Raw genomic sequence first — 22,398 nt, forward strand, 5'->3', positions numbered from 1 at the left:
TCCTCATGAGATGTGTTAAGGTATATGAGAATTAATAAATGTTTGTTCATCAGAAGCCCCATTTGACCTCTTCTCTCTTCCCCCCATCATTAGAAAATGAGCGTAAATAAACATAAAAAGAAAAGAACTTTGTTTACAATTACGAAATGGGAAAAGTCAATCCAGAGCAACTTAATACATACAAATTGTTTCATGGATTAAGCAGAAGAAAGAAAAAAAGAAAGAAAGAAAGAAGGGAAATATTCACACAGGCACAAAGGGGGTGGCCCTTGGGACTGGCCCATAATAAAATGGAGCCGCAGGGTGCTGCCATTTGTTAAAGGTTAGCCCTTTGGCCTCCTCCCTCGCCTTATTCTCAGCCATTAACAACGCTCCCTCTTGCCCTGAATTCCCACAACACGACGGTGATACAAGAGGGGATAACAATGGTATAGCCACGTTCCAATTCGGCGCCCGCTTTATCTCAATCGATGCCGGAGCCTGGCTCTGCAGCCGTGTCGGCACCTGGCTCTGGGATCCTGCAGTGGTTTTTCTCTTTGCATCGGCCATTCTTTTTCCTCTGCAGATCTGGGTGGGTAAACACAAGAGTTGAAGAAGTTTAGAGAGTGAGAGATGTCTCAGATTTGGGTCAGGAGATTTAAGGGTTCGTTAAAGGGGTCAGTGGTCAAAATTCAAATGTTGAGATGGCAACGTCAATTGACTGCTTCCTCTTCTAAAAAAAATGCTGTCCTTTGGTTTCGATATCTGACACCTGAAGGCTGAAATCTCCATGTTCCACGTGGAAACATGGGATTCGTGTTCACTATTCTAAGGGTGTAGTCAATCATGGAAGATTTCAAACTTAACTGATTCTTTACACGTGTATGGTCCGCGTTCAGCTTTCTTCGTTACATTATTAAATTTTGCAATGGATGGCCAATCGCTGTCTCATCTCTAACTCTAAGTTGTTCCCTTACTCATATTCTTCAAAAATAGGAATATTCCATGTGTATATCGTTTTCAAGATAAGACTTTCAACAAAATGAGGCTTTTTTTTTTTTTTCTTTTTCAAATTAATATAAGCTAATCTGTTCGCCTGCTGCCGACTTTACAAAAATTGGGCGTCTTTGCGAAAGGCCCACTGCAATAATATAATATTTACGAGTAATTTGTTTATCTAAAGAGCATCTTGAGCTCTTCAATCCTGGCCGTTCGAACTTCCTCGTCAGTGAGGGCACCGGCGATCATCCGCTGCTTTCTGGCTTGAACTTGTTGCATGCGTTCCTCCACAGTGTCCTATCCACGTAGTCAATTCACATCAACAAAAATTAAGAGTTTTGACTCTTGACCTTTGACTTGTTTCTTTTATGACGGCAAAATTTTATATGCAACAGAAGAAAGAGAGAATTGGTCTCACCTTGACAATGAATCTTCTGACACGGACTGTCCTCTTCTGACCAATACGATGGATCCTCATGATTGCTTGTTCCTCAACCGCAGGATTCCACCATGGATCCTAAAGATCATACACCAAATTTAAAATACAATTGATTGGGAAAAAAAACTAGATTTCTCAAAGATGAAGTACCATTATGAAGACATTTGAAGCTGCGGTTAGATTCAATCCAACCCCACCAGCTTTTAGAGAAATTAGCATCACCTGAAATTGGAACAGAGGGAATGGAGTTAGAAATTTGAATAAAAAAGTCTTAAAACAGAGTACTATGTTTCATATTATACCTTTTTCTCCTTGCTTTCACTGAACTCTTTTAGAACTCTTTCCCTATGCTTCTGCGACAGTTTCCCATCAAATCTGAAGAATCCAATTCTTTTCCTCTTCAACGGAATCTCTAAGAGATCAAAAAATGTAGTCCACTGACTAAAAACAATGCTCTTTTCACCAGAACCCGACTGATTAATCTGTTCCAAGCATTCCAGAAGTTTTGATACTTTTGAAGATTCCTTCCAGTTTTTCTCAACATCCACACGAAAAGGGTTATCGGATGGACATGTTATGAGGTCAGTTTTCCTTAGCAATTGCCTACAAATTGGGCAGAGCCCACATGTCGGGGTTCTCCAGCTTGAGAGGAGACACTCCCTACACATCCTGTGAGCACACGGGGTGAGCACTGCATCATCAGCAAACTCCATACATATAGGGCATTCGGTGTTTTCGCCTCGCCGAATGCACTCAACTACCTCTTCGACATATGCTTGGGTTGGTGCAGCCTGCTCCATTGTTGAAGAATTACTGTTGGATTCAAGGAACTTTCTTGCAAGCTTGTTCAAGTTGGCATACTGTTGTGAATCTCCTCGGCTGCATTTTATCAAACCAAAATGATCAAGATGTTTGCAATAGAATGTCAGGAGAAAATAGACCATTTTTTCTGTTTACTCTTTCTTTCTTTTTTTCATTTTTCTTTCTCTCTCTCTCTCTCTCTCTCTCTTTTTTTTTTTTTTTTTGCCCATACAAACCTCATTACAAGAAATGGGTGGTTGCAACACTGCCTAAGTCGAAGCAAGAGCTCGAGGATGTTTGCATAGTTGTGAAGAACCTTCCCTTGTGCAACAAACTGGTCAAACTGTACCTGTTGATTCAAAGAAAGGAATAATGAGTTAAATATTTTAGGGTGAGCCATCTGTCTGTTTTGAGATTTTTTATTGATAGCCACTAATCTTCTTGTGAACTTGACAACAAAAGGGAATATGGTGTTATATCTTTTTTTGCCTCGCAGTTCAGCATTAACTGAAGAGCAGTCTACTCTGGAACAACTTACTTTTGATCTCGTAAAAAGTGCATCATAGAAATCACGTTCAGCCTCAGACTGTTCACATGTGACGGTTTGAATATCAGTAGGAGGGAGAACAAGAATAGGCCTACATCAGATGAGTCAAATGTCAAATGCTTTTAGATCCTTGTGGGAACTATAAATTAGGAAAATGTTGCAAGAATGTAAGAACTACCTTCCTTCTGCATCCTTTGTATCTTTAGTTCTCCTCAACATAAGTGGCCTCAGGATAGCCTTGATCAATCTCAAGCCTCTAGGATCACCATTTTCATAAGGCCTTTGAATCAACTTGTTCCACCTAAACAAAGCCAAAATTCCAAGGAGGGGAAAGAAGATTCAGCATGATCAACCAACATGGGCAGTCCAACTTGAAACTAAAATATGGTGAACTGAAAAAGAGAGTATTAAAACTGTCATCTTGTACCATGCCCAATTGCACCATGGTTCCACTCGCAAGAAGCATAAGAGGCTGAAAAGGTCTTCCAAGTTATTCTGTAGCAAGAATTGCGGTTTTGAATAAGATGCTAGTAATCTATCTTGCGATTTATTCCGTTTTACTACCTTAAAAAGATTGGATAAAAGATGCCTAGTCTATCAAACAAAATAAATATGAAAGAAAGACAATATCATTTGTTTCATAAGCCACATATGCCCAAGTAGGATGTTACCAATAAAATACTAGAGAAAACGTTGAGAATATCAACCTGGAGGGGGGTTCCAGTAAGACACCATCGGCAATATGAGTTCAGTGTAAAGGCAGCCTGTGCAGTTTGTGTCTTTGATGATTTAATTGTATGGGCTTCATCTAGCACCACTCTGTACCAATCAACTCTGTGGTAAATACTAAACTCTCCATCCTGAATCAGAAGTGAATAGGCCATAAAAGAGTGAACAACATTGGTATCAACATATACAATGAAGTTGAGATTAGCTTATAAACAACTCACACTCTTATAGGCCGATGTTAGGACACCATACGTTGTCAATACAACATCATATCCTGATAGCACCTTTGGGTTGTTGGTTCTATCACCACCATAGTGAACAAATATGGAAATGCTTTCAGGCTCTGAATGTATTTCAAGTTCCTCCTGTGGTAGCAAAATTCGGTAAGATCAAGTTCAAAAAAATGCTATTTCATTTTATTGTTCAGTGTGGTAGATTGGTAGGCCAATGGAAGGTACACATAATTTCTTTCACCATCACCGAGTGTAAAAGTTAATCCAACTTTTGGACTTGAAACAAAAGGACGTCATGAATTTTCAAAGGAGGATGTGTACCTTCCATTGGCCTAGCAAAGCCATTGGACAAACAATAAGTGTCCCACCACTTGCTTTAGTTGTGCATTTCTGACTTTTTCTCTCTGTGGTAACATTCTTATTCACTGCGGGCTTTTGGTCATCAGGGCATCCTTTACCCATCCTTGCAAGTATAAGAGCAATTGTCATAACAGTCTTTCCAAGCCCCATTGCATCAGCGAGAATCTACAATACATCACCTAGTCAAGCAAAATATCAACTATATCCTACCTTCCTATAAATGAAATAAGTTTCGTAAAGTTTATCGATAATGGCATTATACTTACTCCTCCTCTGGCCATCTGTGTTGCAGTTGGGAATTTTGTAGTTGATTCCCCAGAGAAAATGTTTACATAGATTGAGGTTGCTCTCCTACAAATTGTAAACAATGCATCTCATTTCATTCCAAACATGACACCAAAATCAAGGAGTTCCTTTTTTTAGTAAAAGAAGCTTACTCATCACAGACGCGGTAGGCTGACCAGCATGGATGAAGGGTTTGTGTAGCCTTCTCAACATCAATTCCCTTCTCTAACTCAGACATCCAGAATAGAGCTTGCTTCTGATAAGGCCTAAGATCGCATGTTAGTGTACGTGGAGGCCCCATTTCCTGAAAAATTCATATAAACACCCTCCAATAAGTACAACTACGCACCCTGAGAGTGAAACCGCCATAAATGAAACCTTGCTCATCACAACTCATGGATAAAGATAGAATAAGATTCTCATGTGACTTACATCCAAATTATACATATCTGCGGCACCAACAATCTTAGTCAATGATGATTCGTTAAGAGTTTGGTCATCTTTGTTTTGATCTGCAAATTGCTGAGAACCTTTTCTTCGCTTCACAATAGGTAGCATTGATGCCGATTCATCTGGATCATCCTATTTTAACAGATAATCAATTATTATTCCAAGCCTGAGCTGCTGAAGATGATTGGTTGAAGATGGTATGCATGAGTTTTGCCGAATTGTTTAAACCATCCAAAAAGTTAGAGATCTTTTATCATTAAAGCAGAAAGATGTGGTTATGTGAACGTTAAGAATCAGTTCAATATTAGCATAATCACATTTTTCCACCACTAATTTAGAAAACCATGCTCATTATCACTCCTAATTAAAGACATTGATGCATGTACTCAAACACAAGGGAAATGAAAACTATACCATTCGTACCATCAGAGAATAATTGGTACAAAAATTTCAATTACAAAAATAATGAAACCATGACTTTAAAACATACTTCAAGCTTCAGCAGACGCTTCCTTGAATCAAGTTCTTCTGGTGTAAATTCAGCCTGGCAAGATCAGAACATGGAATGAGAAAGTGGACTAAAAAATTGAAGAAGTCGTACTATATTATGTGCATATGAACAATAACTTTTAATGAGTGATAACCTTCTGGTATGGTGTGATTTTTAGTAATTTGAAAAGGGTAAGAAGAGGATAAATTGTAGAGTCAATGTGTGTAGCCTCCAACTTCCACGTAACTGTATCAATGTCCGAGAATACCGAACTATGGATATAAAAGCTGCCAAACAAATAGCCATTGAATTCCATTAGCTGTTTTGAATCCAGTTGAGGTTACATTAAGAATCCAAGCCCCACAATAAATAAAGAGAGAAAAATTAAGATTACTGTACCTAACGTATAGAAGAATTTCTTGAATTATGTGAAGGTTTCCTGGTGCGGCTATACACCGTCCAAGAATTTTAACTTTCCGGGAGTCGACAAGGGGAACTACACATTTAGCCCACTCCATTGGTAGGCGACCAATCTAAAAGTGATCACAGCAAAAATTTAACATCAGGACACATTGAATATCTAGCACCCTACACATATATTGCACATGAAATGAAATCCCATGAGAATGAAATGGTTCAAAGTTAAGACTACTCTCATCACATACCTCTCCATTTCTTTTAGTTGAGAAGCGAACAATCCATTGTGCATTGAATCTTGAACTTGAAGATGGAAATACAAAATTAACAATTTCATTATCTGCTAATTTATTCCCTTTCGTGGTGGACATGGCAGTGACCACTGTCCTTCCCACCAAAAACCAATCAGGCTCAATAGGAAAATCCCTATCATCAATCTTGCACTTCCCATCATTAGACAAGGTCCCATTCTTCTGCATGCAACCTGAATCAACCGAACTCATTCTTGACTTGCTTGAAACCGACTTTGCAAAATTTTCAGTGCCAGAGCTTGCTTCTTTTGCAAATACTCTGTTCTTAAACTCCAAATCCGATTCTTCTTTTACTTTAGCATTTGTGTTAGCGCCAGAATGTTTAATCGTCTCAACTGGTTCATCCTTTACTTGAATCTTCGCACTCGGTTTAACCCCCACTGCAGCCTGATTTTCCTTAAGGATCTTGCTATACTCCTCATCGCTCATTACTTTCGCGTTTGTCTGTTTAAGAAACTCATCTGTTTCGCAGTCTTTATCATCGAACCCTAAACCCGGTTCCTCCTTCACTTGTACAGTCGGTTTCGCAGCCTCCTCAGACTCCATATAATCATCCTGCATGAACTGAGATGAAACTCGAGCACCGGTGCTAGTCACCGTCCGTACAACAGACAGAGGCCTGGCCAAAAACCCAGGGTTTTCAAGAATGTATTTAATAGCCTCGTCTGGGTCACCGCCGTTTGTCAAAAGCGTTCGTTGAATGAAGGAATCCGGAAAGTTGGGGCCGACCGCAGATCGAACCTTCTTGACTTTCTCTTCCAGAATGCTGTATGGCTCCATGGGTTTTGGGTATTTTGGTGAAAAGGGTGATTAAGAAAGTTGCAGAGTGTGGGAAATCGTCAAACCATTTGAAGTTGTGGGAAATGGAAGTGTGGATTGAAGGGGGAAGGGTTCGGGTTTTGTCTATAAGAGCATGACTTCATTTTGGCGCCAACCGGTATTTGTAAGCTCAACTTCGCGGTCTTTTCTTCTCTGTCTACGCCGATTACTGTGCTAATCGCCAAAAATTTTGCGGGAACAAAAGAAAACCCGGCAAAATGGTAAAAACGAAAAATCTTTGTTTTCTTTTATGTTATTAGATTTTGCAAATATTCATTGGGTTTTTTGTTTTCTTTTCTGCCATTTAACCGGTAATTACTTTTTTTCCCTTGTTTATTAACTTAGGATTTTTCATTATAAGGTTGCCATCTAAAGTGAGGTTGTTTTGTGTTCTTTTCATTTTTAGCCACGCCAATATTGTGCTCATTCCATAATAAACAAATTCTTTGACCAAGCAATACTATAGCCCTTATCTATAATAATAATGAAAATAATGGTAATATGGTAAATATGTTAAATTATGTGTAATGTAGATGCCCATAATTAGTGTATGTTGGTCATGGTCACTTATTCATTCCCCCCATGTGTTATCCATGTTTTTCAATATTACACACTATTAATGTCTATGTAATCTACCCCTAATTGCCAAATTGCCTATAAATAGTGACATTTGGTGGGTTTTAAAAGACACACATTGGACAAAGTCGAGAAAGTGGAGAATTTAGAGATATTTCTTATTTTATATTTTGTAAATTTATTTTATTTTTATTTNTATTGGAGAAAATAAAGAAATTCATCCTTTTTATTTTATTTCTTTTTGTTATTTATTTATTTCATATATTTATATATTATGTTTGATTTATTTTAATATTTATTTATTTTAATATTATATTTTATTGGTATTTGTGTTCTCGTTATACTCCTCAAGTTCATAATAGGTTATCAACACGAGCTTCTATTGTTTTTCCCGCTAAAAGTATATCCTAAAGGTATGTCGGTTTTTTCCTATTTGTTATAATTAATAAATTTAATGTTATTTTGCATATTTAATATCTATTAAATTTCTAATATAAATACAATATTTTATGATAGTGTTGCCATGACAGATCTCACAAAATTAGAATGTGTCACACTTGATATTAACGACAATAATTATTTGTTATGGGTGTTTGATGCCGAAATCCATCTGTATGCATGAATCTTGGAGAGGCTGTTAAAGAAGAAAATACGATATCCAATTAAGACAAAGCAAAAACTATGATTTTTCTTCGTCATCATATCCATGAGGAATTGAAAATGGAGTATCTTACAATAAAAGATCCCCCAATCTTGTGGAAAAATTTAAAAGAGAGGTATGATCATAAAAAAACAGTCATTCTTCCTAAAGCTCGTTATGAGTAGATGAACTTGAGGCTACAAGATTTCAAATCAATAAGTGATTACAATTATGTATTATTTAAAATCAGTTCAAAACTGTTATTATGCGGAGAGAAAATTACTTATCTTGATATGCTAGAGAAAACATTTTCTACATTTCATGTCTCGAATATGCTCATGCAACAGCAATATCGAGAGACAAGTTTTAAACAATATTCTGAACCAATTTCATGTCTTCTCGTGGCCGAAAAAAATAACGAGTTATTAATGAAAAATCATGAATCTCGACCAACTGGGACGATACCATTTCCTGAAGTAAATGCTATGAATTTTAATAGTAATCGTGGTCGACGTTGTGGTCGTGGTCGTGACCGTGGAAAAGGAATAAATAATTATTATTTTTGTGTGGCCGTTATAATTATCCAAATTTCAAAAGAACCATACAAAATAATGATCACGAAGGAAAAGCTTCACAAGATAAAAGTTCAAAAAGTGTTGAAAATAAATACTTCCGGTGTGGAATGACTGGGCATTGGTCATGTACATGTTGATGTCAAAACACTTAGTTGATCTCTATTAAATATCCCGGAATGAAAAAGAGAAAAATGTGTAAGCAAATTTTGCATACCAGGATAATGACATATTTGACCTATCTCATATGACAATTTTGGATGTGACTAACTTCTTTGAATCTTCTTAAGAGAATCAGCATAATTGATGGAACATTGAGTATTTCCTTTGACTTTGAAAATATCTAGACTTAATGTTATTTTTTTTTTATTCATCTCCATTTTTTTTTTCCTCTCAGTAGATGTTAACATTTGTATATTCCAAATGTTGTTTCTCTTATTATAATTATTTTCTTTTAATGAAGAAAGTTGGATCATTTTCATATGTTGGATGACTAAAAAATGAGTAAAAAATATCTATCTGGCGAACAGTGCAACTACACATATAATACTTACAAGTATAAAATATTTTCAAATGCCGGAAGCAAAAGTCGATACAATATCATGTTCTGCAAACCTAAGTGAAGGGTTTGAAAAAGCAAATATTATTTTGCCAAGAGGAACAAAATTTACAATTGACAATGCATTATTTTCTAGTCAATCAAAGAGAAGTCTACTTAGTTTTAAAGATATATGTTGTAATGGTTATCATATTGAGACTGATAGAAAGAATAATATGGAGTATCTTTATATAATATCTACTGTCTCATATGAAAAACATATATTTGAAGAGTTGTCTACTTTATCTTCTCAATTATATCATATTCATATACGAGTAATTGAAATATATGCAACAATAAACCTAAAGTTCATGAATCCATACATATTTACAATTTGGCATGACAGATTAAGTCATCTAGGGTTTATAATGATGAGAAGAATGATTGAGAATTCAAATGGACATCCATTGAAAAACTAGACGATTCTTCAATCTAATGAATTATCATGTGATGCTTGCTCTCAAGGCAAATTAATCATTAGACCATCACCAGTCAAACTAGGGACTGAATCACCTGCATTTTTAAAACAAATTCATGGTGATATATATGGAACTATTAACTTACCAAGTGGACCATTTAGATATTTAATGGTATCAGTAGACACATCCAACCACACGTGTGCTTATTATCAAGCTGAAATCTTGCATTTGCAAGATTACTTGCTCAAATAATTAAGTTAAGAGCACAACTTTCTAATTATACAATTAAGACCATTCGTTTTGATAATGTTGGTGAATTTACATCCCAAGCTTTTGATAATTATTGTATGTCAATTGAGATAAATGCTGAACATTATGTAGCTCATGTTCATATAGAAAATGGTTTAGCAGCATCATTCATAAAAGGAGGTTATGAATATATATTAGATATGATTCCCCATCATCCAGTTAATTGCTAGACCATTGCTTATAAGAGTTAAGCTTCCTACATTTGTATGGGGACATGCTATCTTGTATGCAGCGTCACTTGTACGCATTAGGTCAATATCTTATCATAAGTACCTGCCATTACAATTAGCCTATGACCATGAGCCAAATATTTTTCATTTGAGAATTTTTGGATGTGCAGTACATGTTCCAATTGTTCCATCACAACGTACTAAAATGGGTCCTCAAAGGAGATAAGGAATATATATTGGATATGATTCCCCATCAATTATCAAATATCTTGAACCCATAACGGGTGATGTACTTAATGCATGATTTGTTTATTGTCATTTTAATCAAATTTTCCAACATTAGGGGGAGGAATTAAGAAATTGGAAAAATAAATTACATGGAATGTATCATTATTGTCTCATTTAGATCCTTATACAGATCAATGTGAACTTGAAGTTTAGAAGATAACTCATTTGCAAAATATAGCAAATCAGCTACCAGATGCATTAATAGACGCAAAGAAAGTAACCAAGTCACATATACCAACTACAAATATTTCATCGAAAACTAATATCCCAACACAGCAAGTTGTCACTAATGAGTCTAGAACATGCCAAAAGCATGGTAGACTAAGGGGTTCCAAAGGTAACAATATTCGAAAAAGAAAAATAATTAATAGTCAAGAAGACTTGGTTGAGGATGTAAATACCCATGAAGAAATTCATGACATCACTAATGAGGAAGGTGGAATACATAAAGATAATAATGAGATTCCAATAAACTATGTCATGACAGGAAAAAAAATAGAATTGAACTCATGTAGTTATTGACAAGATTTTTGCATATAATGTTGATCTTGATATTATATATGAAAATGAGGATTCTAAACCAAAATCTGTTGAAGAATGTTAACATAGAAAAAATTTGCTTTAGTGGAAAAAAGCAATCGAGGCATAATTAAACTCACTTTCAAAAAATCAAATTTTTAGACCAGTAATTCGAACACCAGAAGATGTCAAACCTGTGGGATACAAATGGGTATTTGTGAGAAAAAGAAATGAAAATAATGAGGTCACAAGATATAAAGTAAGACTAGTTGCACAAGTTTTTTACAAAGTTCTGGTATTGATTATGAGGATACGTATTCTCCAATTGTGGATGCAATTACACTAAGATTTTTATTTGGTCTGACTGTGTATGAAAGTCTGGATATGCATCTTATGGATGTAGTCACAACATATTTATATAGATCTCTTGATAATGATATTTATATGAGAATCTCATAAGTGTTTAAGGTACCTAAAACATATAAATCAAATTCTCAGAAATTATATTCAATAAAGTTACAGAGATCGCTATATGGATTGAAACAATTAAGACGAATGTGGTATAATCACCTGAGTGTATATGTGTTGAAAGAAGGATATCAAAATAATCCACATGTCCATGTGTTTTTATAAAGAAATCACAATTAGGATTTTCTTTTATAATTGTATATGTTGATGACTTAAATATAATTGGGACTTTGAAGAGCTTTCAAATGCAATAGAATATCTTAAGAAAGAATTTGTGATGAAAGATCTCGGAAAAACAAAATTTTGTTTTGGCTTGCAAATTGAGCATTTAGTATATGAGATATTTGTTCATCAGTCACTTATACAGGAAAAGTTTTGGAAATATTTTATATAGACAGAGCACATCCATTGAACATTCCAATGGAAGTTCGTTCACTAGATGTGAAGAAATATATATTTTAACCTCGAGATGATAATGAAGAACTTATTAGTCTTGAAGTACCATAACTTAGTGCAATTTGTGCACTGATGTATCTTGCTAATAATATAAGACTAGATATTGCATTTTCAGTAAATTTGTTAGCAAGATATAGTTATTCTCCAACAAAAAGACATTGGAACGAAATTAAGCATATACTTCATTTTCTTCGATTGACGATTTTTCAAAATAAATCAAATTTTGATCTAGTTAGTTATACAGATTCTGGATATTTATCTGATCCACACAAAGCTAGATCTCAAACAAGTTATCTTTTCACATGTGGAGGAATTGTTATATCATGGTGATCGGTGAAATAGATAATAACAACCACTTCCTCAAATCATGTTGAAATTCTTGCAATTCACGAGGCTAGTTGAGAATGTGCATGGTTAAGATCAATGACTCAGCATATCCCAAATTAAAGGAGGATATATTAAAAAAAACAGAACAAAACATATTTCATCGAAGCTTTTCTACACTCATGATCTTAAAGAAAATGGTGACATCACTATACAACAAATTTGTTTGAAAGATAACCTGGTAGACTTATTTACAAAAGCATTACCTACCACAACCTTTGAAAAACTAGTGCACAACATTGGAATGCGACGACTCAAAGATCTTAAGTGATTCCATGAGGGGGAGTAAATATACTTTTTAAGAGTATTAAATTATATGAAATATGTACTACTTTTCCTTCTCTAGGATTTTTTTTTTCAATGAGTTTTTTCCTAGTAAGGTTTTAACGAGACATATTTCATATATAATAGGCATCTAAAGGGGAATATTATAAATATGTTAAATTAGGTGTAATGTAGATGCTCATTATTAGTATCCATTGGCCATGCGCCACTTATTCATTACCTCATGTGTTGTCCATGTCTATGTAATCCACCTCTTACTTGCCAAATTGCCTATAAATAGTGGCATTTGGTGGGTTTTGAAAGACATACACGTTGGACAATGTCCACAAAAATTGGAGAAAGTGGAGAATTTAGAGAAATTTCTTATTTTATATTTATTATTTTATTTAATTTTGTTTATTTATATATTATGTTTAATTTATTTTAATATTTATTTATTTATTATATTTATTTCAATATTATATTTTATTGGGATTCGTATTCCCGTTGTGCTCCTTAAGTTCATAACATATGAGGCTACATACTTTTTTTTTTAAGAGGAAGAAGAATACGGTTGTAGACTTTATAGGCCATTTCATTGTATACAATAAATCTTTTCTATTATTGGCAGTGAAAAACGTTGCGCTTTCTCGGAAGAAATTTGACAAAAGTGAAAATATAATATCTTTTTTTTTTGGGTAATTATTTTAAGGGCACTTGAGAAAGGACAAAAAAAAAAAATAATTAGGTCCATAGTCCACATGTTTGTTTTCTACAAAAAAAAAAAAAAAAAGGAAAAAAGAAAAAAAGTCAAAAGATGTAAAATGTCGTTAACGAATGAAAACCAATGGTCAGAACCTCAAAGGTCTGATAACAGAAAAAATCCTCAACAGTCAGTTAACGAACATAAATCAACGATCAGAACTCCAATGGACCAATAACGGATAAAAACTCCAATAGAGAGAATTGAAGGAGCTCTTATCAAAGAGAACCCATGAGGGAAGCACGATCGATCCAAATTCATCGTGACAGAATTACAAGCATTCACAAATATACAAACTAGTTATGCATTTTCTAACAAATTACAACATGCTATAATAACTAATAACAAAAGGGGTAAGAGACATACCTTTGAAGAACTCTTCTTTTAAAGACCTCTCGCTCTCGTGAAGACTTGGACCAGTAACCTCTCGTCGTCTCTACGATAGTCTAGTCAATTGTCTAATCAATCACGAACAAACTTCTCCATGAACAAGTAATCTCTCGAACACCACCACTCAATAACCTTGGTATTCTCGAAGTGAGAATCCAGGAGGCTTGGGCTTTGTTGGATTTGGTAGAGAGAAGGAGGAAACAACGATCGAACTATAGGACCAAGCAAGCGGGAGAAGGATACTGTCTATCATATAGAGTTTGTGCTTGATCGTTTACTTAAACACAACAAGTACACGATCATTTAGGAAAAATTTGCTTGATCGATCATTTAGTGAATCTTGCTTGCCACGCAATCGTTTAGTAAAACTTTACACGTTCGTTTAGTCAAAGACGCCTACACGATCGTTTAGTCTCTTGCTTAGAAGGCTATTGTATAGTCTCTAGTTAGCTAAACGATTAGTCGTGCGACTTATGAAGCGATTCTTTGCAAAATGAAAACATTTTTAATTTTATCCTTCAGTTATGAAAACTGAACAACCTCCCACTTCACTCACGGTTAAAGGAGAAACCACCTACAATTAACGTATAATTATTTTAATTATAAATAAATATAATAACTAACTTATCATATTATATTTATAACCTATAGTTTTAATATCACATCATATATAGCATTCAAACTATAGTCATTTTCTTCTTTACTTAATATAAATCATATTTATATCATATTCCAACAATTAATGTATCTCATACATCATATCAATTATATCGCATATAATTGAACCAATTTAATCATATCATATATAATCAAACTCCCTCTTGTCAATTTGAACACTTCAAACTGACCTAAAAACTTATTCTTAACTTGAATCCATTGAGCTACCAAGGGGACCTTATAGATCTGTAGCTTGAAGCTTCAACAGAACGTGAATAGCTGACTAAACTCTTTAGTCATGAGATCCACCATCTGTTAACTGTCGAGCACTCCATTAAAGACCGACAGCTGCATTTTTCTCACTACAGATATATTTCTATGTCTATCATATATAATCAATCAACAGCACGATAACCCTTCACAGATGCTCGTAAGTATAACTATGCCAATTTACCTTTTTGCCCTTGTAGTTACATCTAACTTCTTAAGTACCACTAATTCCTCTAATGAACAATACATCATAGTCCTACTATAAGTGGACACCTCTCAGGCCATGAGAAGGTGTATGGCACCACATTGTCCAAGTCTCGAAATTAGCCCTTAAGGGAGCAATCTATCTACTTACCTCTGCTTCGGGGAAGGAGTGAATTCCATCTTGTGTAGCTGAGTTCTCAGCTCCTCAAATAAACGAATCCTCAAAGTGGTAGGTTTGAGTCGACATTCTGGCCACTCGCACCCATGCAAATCAAAGGACCGCCTTCATAGGCAGTAGTTTCCAACTCACTCAGGATTAAGGTCATGTTATCTAAGGTCATCCTAGTGAAATGAAGTCTCTGTCATGAACGACGTTAGATTACGAGATTAAACACTTCGTGGTTTGGTCTTATACAAACTCCTTTGTATAGGACACCTCCGCTCGCATGTCTCCACATGAATGATCAGGATCAGACCATTTGTAGCACTCACAACACTTGTAACTATCTACAAAGCGAGCTGTATCCGTATTGTTACCATGATAAGGTTTCCCTCCTATATCCATATACTACAAACCATTTTGGTTATCACTTAATGCATGATCCACCTGTATGTCTCTACATACATGCTTAAGTTACAACGATAACCAGGGATCCTAGTTTATTGGTTTATGGTAAATGCAAATAAAATATCTCAGATTTCATAGACAACAGGGAAGAAAATATCTCACATTATTACATCATAAACGATTATTCATACATTTGTTTACAAACTACAGAACCTTACGAGAGTTTAGGGCATCAACCCCAACAATCTCCCATTTGTCATAAAGCGAGTGGGTGTACAAGATAATAACAAGTACAAAACAATAAACCAGGGCACTAAGGCCCAGTACAAAAAACTCCCACTTGCCCTAGTCCAGCCGCAGGCAGTCCCGTAGATCCATGCTGTGAAGGTGACCCTAAAAAATTGTAGTCGTCATAGCCTTCATAAACGAGTCAGCAATGTTGTGCTCCAAAATGATCTTCGTGACTATCATGTCCCCTCGATGCACTATCTCGCAGATGAGATGATACTTCCGCTCTATATGTTTGTCGCGCATGTGACTTCTAGGCTCCCTAGAGTTTGCCACAACACCACTATTATCACAAAGAGTGATGGGCCTAGACATGTTTGGAAAAACTTTTAGATAAGTCAGGAACTTCTTGAGCCAAACGGCCTCCTCAGCAACTTCACAAGCCGCTACATACTCGACCTCCATCGTGGAGTAAGCGATGCATCCCTGTTTATTACTTTGCCATACTACAGCTCCTCCATTAAGAGCGAACACTGAGCCTAAAGTGGATTTTTTAGAATCCCTATCAGTCTGAAAGTCAGAGTCTGTGTATCTTGTAAGGATCAAAATCCTTAAATCCATACACGAGCATGTAGTCCCTCGTTCTTCGAAGATACTTGAGGATGTTCTTGACAGCTGTCCAGTGACCCGGTCGTAGATTAGATTGATATTTACTGACTATCCCCACAACGTAGTAGATGTCCGGTCTAGTACACAACATCACGTACATCAAACTGCTAACGACAGATGCATAAGGGACCCGTCTCATCTCCTTAACCTCGTGAGGTGTCTTAGGACACATTTCCTCAGACAATGTAACTCCATGCCTAAAAGGCAGTAGGCCCCTTTTGGAGTTCTGCATTGAGTCCTTGAGCAATATCTTGTCAATGTACGATGCCTGAGACAACGCTAGCACTTTGTTCTTCCGATCCCAAAAGATATGAATACCAAGAACAAACTGAGCCTCTCCCAAATCTTTCATTTGAACTTGGGTTATCTAATTCTTAACTGATGTCAATAAACCTACATCATTCCCAATGAGTAGGATATCATCTACATACAACACTAGGAAAACTACTGAATTGTTGATGATTTTCTTGTAGACACAAGGCTAATCAACGTTTTAGTCAAAGCTGTACGATTTGATCGCAGTTTCAAATCAAATGTTCTAAGACCGAGATGCCTGTTTCAGCCCATAAATGGACCGATTCAGTTTGCAAACCTTTTGCTCTTGACCTTGGGCTATGAATCCTTTGGACTGCACCATATAAATGGTCTTCTTAATATTACCATTCAAAAAGGCAGTCTTGATGTCCATTTGCCATATCTCATAGTCATAATATGAGGCAATGGATAGAAGGATGCAGATAGACTTCATCATGACAACATGTGAGAAAGTCTCCTCATAGTTGACTCCTTCCACCTGGGTATAACCTTTTGCCACAAATCTAGCCTTGAAGGTTTGCACCTTCCCATCAGCACCTCGTTTCCTCTTGTAGATCCATTTACAACCTATAGGTTTTATCCCATCAGGTTGATCTACAAAATTCGATACTGAGTTGAAGTACATCGACTCCATCTTGAGATCCATGGCTTTAACCCATTCATCCTGGTCAACATCCTCCATTGCCTTCTGAGAAGACAACGGATCCTCAACCTCGCCATCGGCTACCATAGCCAGGATTTTAGTGAAACCCATAGAGCGAACAGGTGGGTTCGCAACCCTCCCATTACGTCGAGGTTTCCTCAACTTTTGAGGTGGTTCTGACCTACCAGATGAACTTCCATAAACAACTCTTATTGACGGAGCAGACCCTTCAACAACTCTTGTTGAAGTTTCAGTAGTTTCGTTGGAAAGTTTACGCAACACGATCTTACTACGTAGACTATGCTCCCTCATATGATCCTCCTCTAGGAAGGTAGCGTTCGTCGACACAAACACTCTGTTTTCCTTAGGATCATAAAATAACCCCCATGTGTACCTTTGAGGTAGCCTACAAATAGGCACAACCTCGAACGTGGTTCCAATTTCTTTGGATTAGCCTCAAGTACACGTGCTAGGCAACCCCATATACGGAAGTGATGCAAACTAGCTTTATGCCCGTTCCACAACTTCAAAAGTGTTATGGCAACACTTTTGGAAGGAACACAGTTGAGGATATAAGCTGTAGTCTCCACTGCAAAACCTCAAAACGAGTTCGGTAAGAAAGCGTAACTCATCATTGATCAAACCATGTCCAACAAGGTTCTATTTTTCCTCTCCGATACACCATTCTACTGAGGTGTACCCGACGCTGAGATTTGGGAAACGTTTCCATGTTCTATCATATAATTCTGGAACTTAAAATCTAAAAACTCTCCACCTCGATCAGATCGAAGTGTTTTAATCCATCTATCTAATGCGTTTTCAACTTCAGCCTTGAACTCTCTGAACTTTTCAAAGGATTCAAACTTCCGTTGCATCAAATAAACATACCTATACCTAGAGTAATCATCAGTAAAAGTGATGAAATACTCATAGCTTCCCCTGGCTCGTACATTCATCGAACCACAAAGGTCTGAATGCATTAACTCTATAGGCTCTTTGGCTCGATAACCTTTTTTAGTAAAAGGTTTTTTAGTCATCTTGCCCTCAAGGCATGACTCGTACACAGGTAAAGAATTTTCCTCTAACTCGCTTAGAAGTCCATTCTTCACCAACCTCTCAATCATATTGAGATTGATGTGCCTTAAACTTAAGGTGTCAAAGTTAGGCATTTTCTTTTGGAGAAACCGTAAGTCGTTTATTTTGAGTTACAACAGTTTTAAACATCTCTATGTTATGGAGGGAATTTGTTGCTAGCGGCCTTACACATACAAATTGGTTTCCAGTTTTGCTGAACAAATCTCAACAACATATTTAAGAATAAACACTTTATTTAATTAAAAGTGAATAGTATATTTACATTCATCAGACACTTTACAAAAATTAAGTCCCGCTTTAACTCAGGAACTACATACACATCATTCAAAATGATAAATTTCTTATGTAAAGTCAACTAGAGTCCTTCCACTGCCACAACTGAGATGATGTGCCTGGTGCGTACTCACATCGTTATCTCTCCAACCTCAAGCTGCCACCAGGATCTAATCCTTGAAAAGAAGAATAAACATGATTAGTGGCCCCAAAGCCAATAATCCAGGAAGAATCATCATTCTCCACTAAACAAGTTTCCAAAACTAGTAAATCTTATTTACCTTGTATTGCCTTGGCCTTAGCCTTCTTCTTCTCCTTTATCCAGCGACGACAATTCCGCTTCCAGTGCCCATCCTGGTTGCAATGGAAACACTTTCCTTTGTCAACCGGCATTGGTCGCCTTCCCCGCTGTGCAACAGGCTGTGGGTTAGCAGGTGCCTTCCCCTTCCCTTTACCATCATTTTTCCACTTAGAAGTGATAGAAGTAGAAAGTACAGACTTTGTTCCTGAGGTCGAACCCCGATGGAACTTCTTTGAAGATGAAGCAATATTTGCCTCACCTACCTTCTTCTCCTTACTTTTCAGAAAAGATTAGAATGTCTGCAACTCGTTGAGGAGAGTTGTAAGGGTATAGTCAACTTTTTCAATATAGCGTTATTGACAAAGTGCATGAAGCTATATGGCATCGAGTGCAGAATAACGCTAACCTGGTTTCCCTCATCGATAAGTGACCCATTCATCTTCGCCATATTGAAGTGGACCATCATGTTCAGAACGTGTTCATGAACAGATAACCAAAACGTTAGAAGCCCTTAATTAAGGAAGTATTTAGTAAATCTGGAGTACCCTCCTTCATTTTGGAGTTGAAGATGCATTTCAGAGCTTCATGCTCTAGCTGTCCAGACGTTTTTTCGAACATTGCCCACAGGGACTCCATGATCTCACTCGCTGAGACTATAGGCTCATGCTTCTTGGCCAAAATGTCATTTAAACTGGCCAAAATGTAAGCTCGGGCCTTCTCATTTGCCCGTGTCCATCTCTCATAAGCCTCCCAAACATTTCGAGTGGCGTTCTAAGTCGGAATAGGAGGACACTCCCTCGTGAGGATGAACCTTAAGTCATCGATGATTAAAATTGAAGGAACTAAAAAACGAGAATTCCATGAGCAGGTTTAGATCGGTCTGATTTTCATAATGACCAAAATATAAACGATATACATTCTAAATAACAGTTATGCATAATAAAATTCAACAACAGCATGCTCAGTATACAATAAAGCATAGAAAAGAGGGTCATTACTAAAGGAAGACAATCTTCGAATGTATGAACCCACGGCAGCGGAAGAACTCTATCGATCTATCAACGCCCAGCGGGAACATCGACTGCAATAGCACAATCAACGTGAACATGAATGCCGCAACGGAGACGACACCACCACTAATGAGCCTCGAGTATTCTCGGAGTGAAAACCCAAAGGGGGGTCTTTGGTGAATTTGGTAGAAGACGGAGGACAAACGAATCGTGTAGGCGATAAGCAAGTGGGAGAGAAAAGGTATATCGTATAGCAGAAGTGCTTATCGTCTAGAGAAGCTACACGATCGTGTAGGATTTGCTGAACGGTCATTCAGGAAAAGGTATACGATTGTTTAGCTCAATCGGCACACTATATGATCGTTTAGAGAAGCTATCCGATTGTCTAGCAACAGTGTGCGATCGTTTAGCACGAGATGGACGATCATCTAGCGGAGAACGCTATCGCATAGGCTCTCAACGATCGTTTTAATTCACCAACGCGCGCTTCACGAATTCTTTTGGGCGATCAATCGACTATCAATTCTCGATTGTGCGATTATATCAAAAATGAAAAACGATTTTCATTGTTAATCCGCCGGTTACCCTAACCGACGTTGCCCACTACCCACTAACCCAAATACTGGTTTTCGACTTTTATCCAAGCTACCCAGGGGACCTAATGGACCTATGGCTCGAAGCTCCAACGGTACGTGAATAGTTGACTAAAATCTTTAGCCACAAGATTCACCATCCGTTAACTATCAGTAATTCCACTAAAGACTAATAGTTGAACTCTTCTTACCACAGATATATTTCTGTGTCCATCAGATATAACCAATCATGAGTACGATGATCCTTCACAGATGCTCGTAAGTACAGCTGGGCCAATTTATCGTTTTGCCCCTGTAGTTACATCTCACTCCTTAATTACCACTGATTTCTCTAATGAACAATACAACATAGTCCAACTATGTGTGAACACCTCTTGGGCCAGGAGAAGGTGTGTGGTGCCACATTGTTCAAGCTCCGAAATCAGCCCTTAAGGGAGCCATCTATCTACTTACCCCTACTTCGAGGAAGGAATGAATTCCATCTTGTGTAGCTGAGTTCCCAACTCCCAAATCAAACGAATCCCCAAAATGGCAGGTTTGAATCGGCGAATTGGCCACTCGCACACATACAAATCAAAGGACCGCCCTTAATGGCAGGAGTTCCTAACTCACTCAGGATTGAGGTCATGTTATCTTTGGTCATCCTAGTGAAGTAAAGTCTCTGTCATGAATGGTGTTATATAACGAGACATTAACACTTCATGGTCAGGTCTTATACAAACTCTTTGTATAGGATGCCCCCGCTCGCATGTCCCTAACATAAATGACCAGGATTAGATCATCTGTGGCAAGTCACAACACTTGTGACCATTCCACAATGCGGGTCGCAGTGGTAGCGTTACCAGGATAAGATTTCCCTCTTTTATCCATATACTACAGACCATTTTGGTTATCACTCAAGACATGATCCACTTGTATGTCACCACATACATGCTTGAGTCACATACAGATAACCAGGGATTTTATGTTTATTGGTTTGTGGTAAAGCAAATAAAACAAATAACCTAGCAAAACAACAAGATGTGAAGTAAATATCAGATATAACAATGCACATAAGTTCGGGTATATACTGTTTTAAAAAAATGCTATCAAAAGGACGAACGGTAGACTTTTAGAGTAGGTCATCAATCTCCAACAAAACGACATAAGTTACGCGTGATCGTGAGTGGATAATTCCAACTAGACGTAGTAATGTCGGCAACAAGTGTCAGAACCTTATCGGTGACTTAATAAGAAGGCTTATTTAGTGGATGTAGGCATATCTTCATAAATGCGTAATAAAGCTAAACAGAAAAAAAGGAATAAACTTAATGAGTCTATGCATTACCACTTTTAACATTAATTTTAGTTTTAGCAAAATATGATTTCCATGTACCCTAAGTGAAAAGACATCTATTTCGCAATGATTCCCAAGCAAGGCAGGACGAAAGTCACCGGTGGGTGATCAAATGCCCTTTCACTAGGATGAGACATTCTCAACCATTAGCAGAAACAACTCTTAACTGACACTAACAGTTACCATTTTGTCCAAAACCGTTAACCTTTAACAATTCCGCATAAGTGTAACCCCTCATTTTCGGCCTAGAGTCCCACCCTAATAGCCTACCGTAGGGAAAAAGTAGATTAGAATAAGAGACTAAAACGACCTTATCCTATACAGGAGATATCATAAAGAGTCGTAGAAACATGCCATCCTATAGAAGGACATTCCCAGATTGCCTCGATGCGATGAATAGAGACGTTATCCAACCTAATGAGAGAGACCGTGGGATATGTTGTCACACGTCCCGTTCCCACTTACTATGAACATTCTCTCCGTTCACTTTGGTATTGACCTAACCAAACATCATCCTTTAGGGAGACACTCCCAAGGTGCCTCGAGGTCGATGATAGATCT

General features: G+C 37.0%; 1 protein-coding gene across 1 annotated transcript; it reads right to left on the reverse strand.

Moving 5' to 3' along the window:
- Positions 1 to 548: 548 nt before the first annotated feature.
- On the reverse strand, positions 549 to 7,066 carry LOC120069640 (DNA repair protein RAD5B). The gene is made up of 18 exons (XM_039021422.1): positions 5,978 to 7,066; positions 5,712 to 5,845; positions 5,467 to 5,599; positions 5,313 to 5,366; positions 4,805 to 4,954; positions 4,525 to 4,676; positions 4,354 to 4,438; positions 4,049 to 4,252; positions 3,716 to 3,859; positions 3,473 to 3,625; positions 3,193 to 3,260; positions 2,944 to 3,066; positions 2,757 to 2,856; positions 2,455 to 2,567; positions 1,720 to 2,296; positions 1,568 to 1,639; positions 1,397 to 1,495; positions 549 to 1,275 (listed from the first exon to the last, which is right to left on the reverse strand). Exons 1-18 carry the CDS (start codon positions 6,818 to 6,820, stop codon positions 1,153 to 1,155), a joined length of 3,327 nt encoding a protein of 1,108 aa, XP_038877350.1. The 5' UTR covers positions 6,821 to 7,066; the 3' UTR covers positions 549 to 1,152.
- Between the last annotated feature and the right edge of the window lie 15,332 nt (positions 7,067 to 22,398).

This window comes from Benincasa hispida, unplaced genomic scaffold (genome assembly GCF_009727055.1).
Source record: "Benincasa hispida cultivar B227 unplaced genomic scaffold, ASM972705v1 Contig533, whole genome shotgun sequence".
In the NCBI taxonomy this organism is placed as follows: domain Eukaryota; kingdom Viridiplantae; phylum Streptophyta; class Magnoliopsida; order Cucurbitales; family Cucurbitaceae; genus Benincasa; species Benincasa hispida.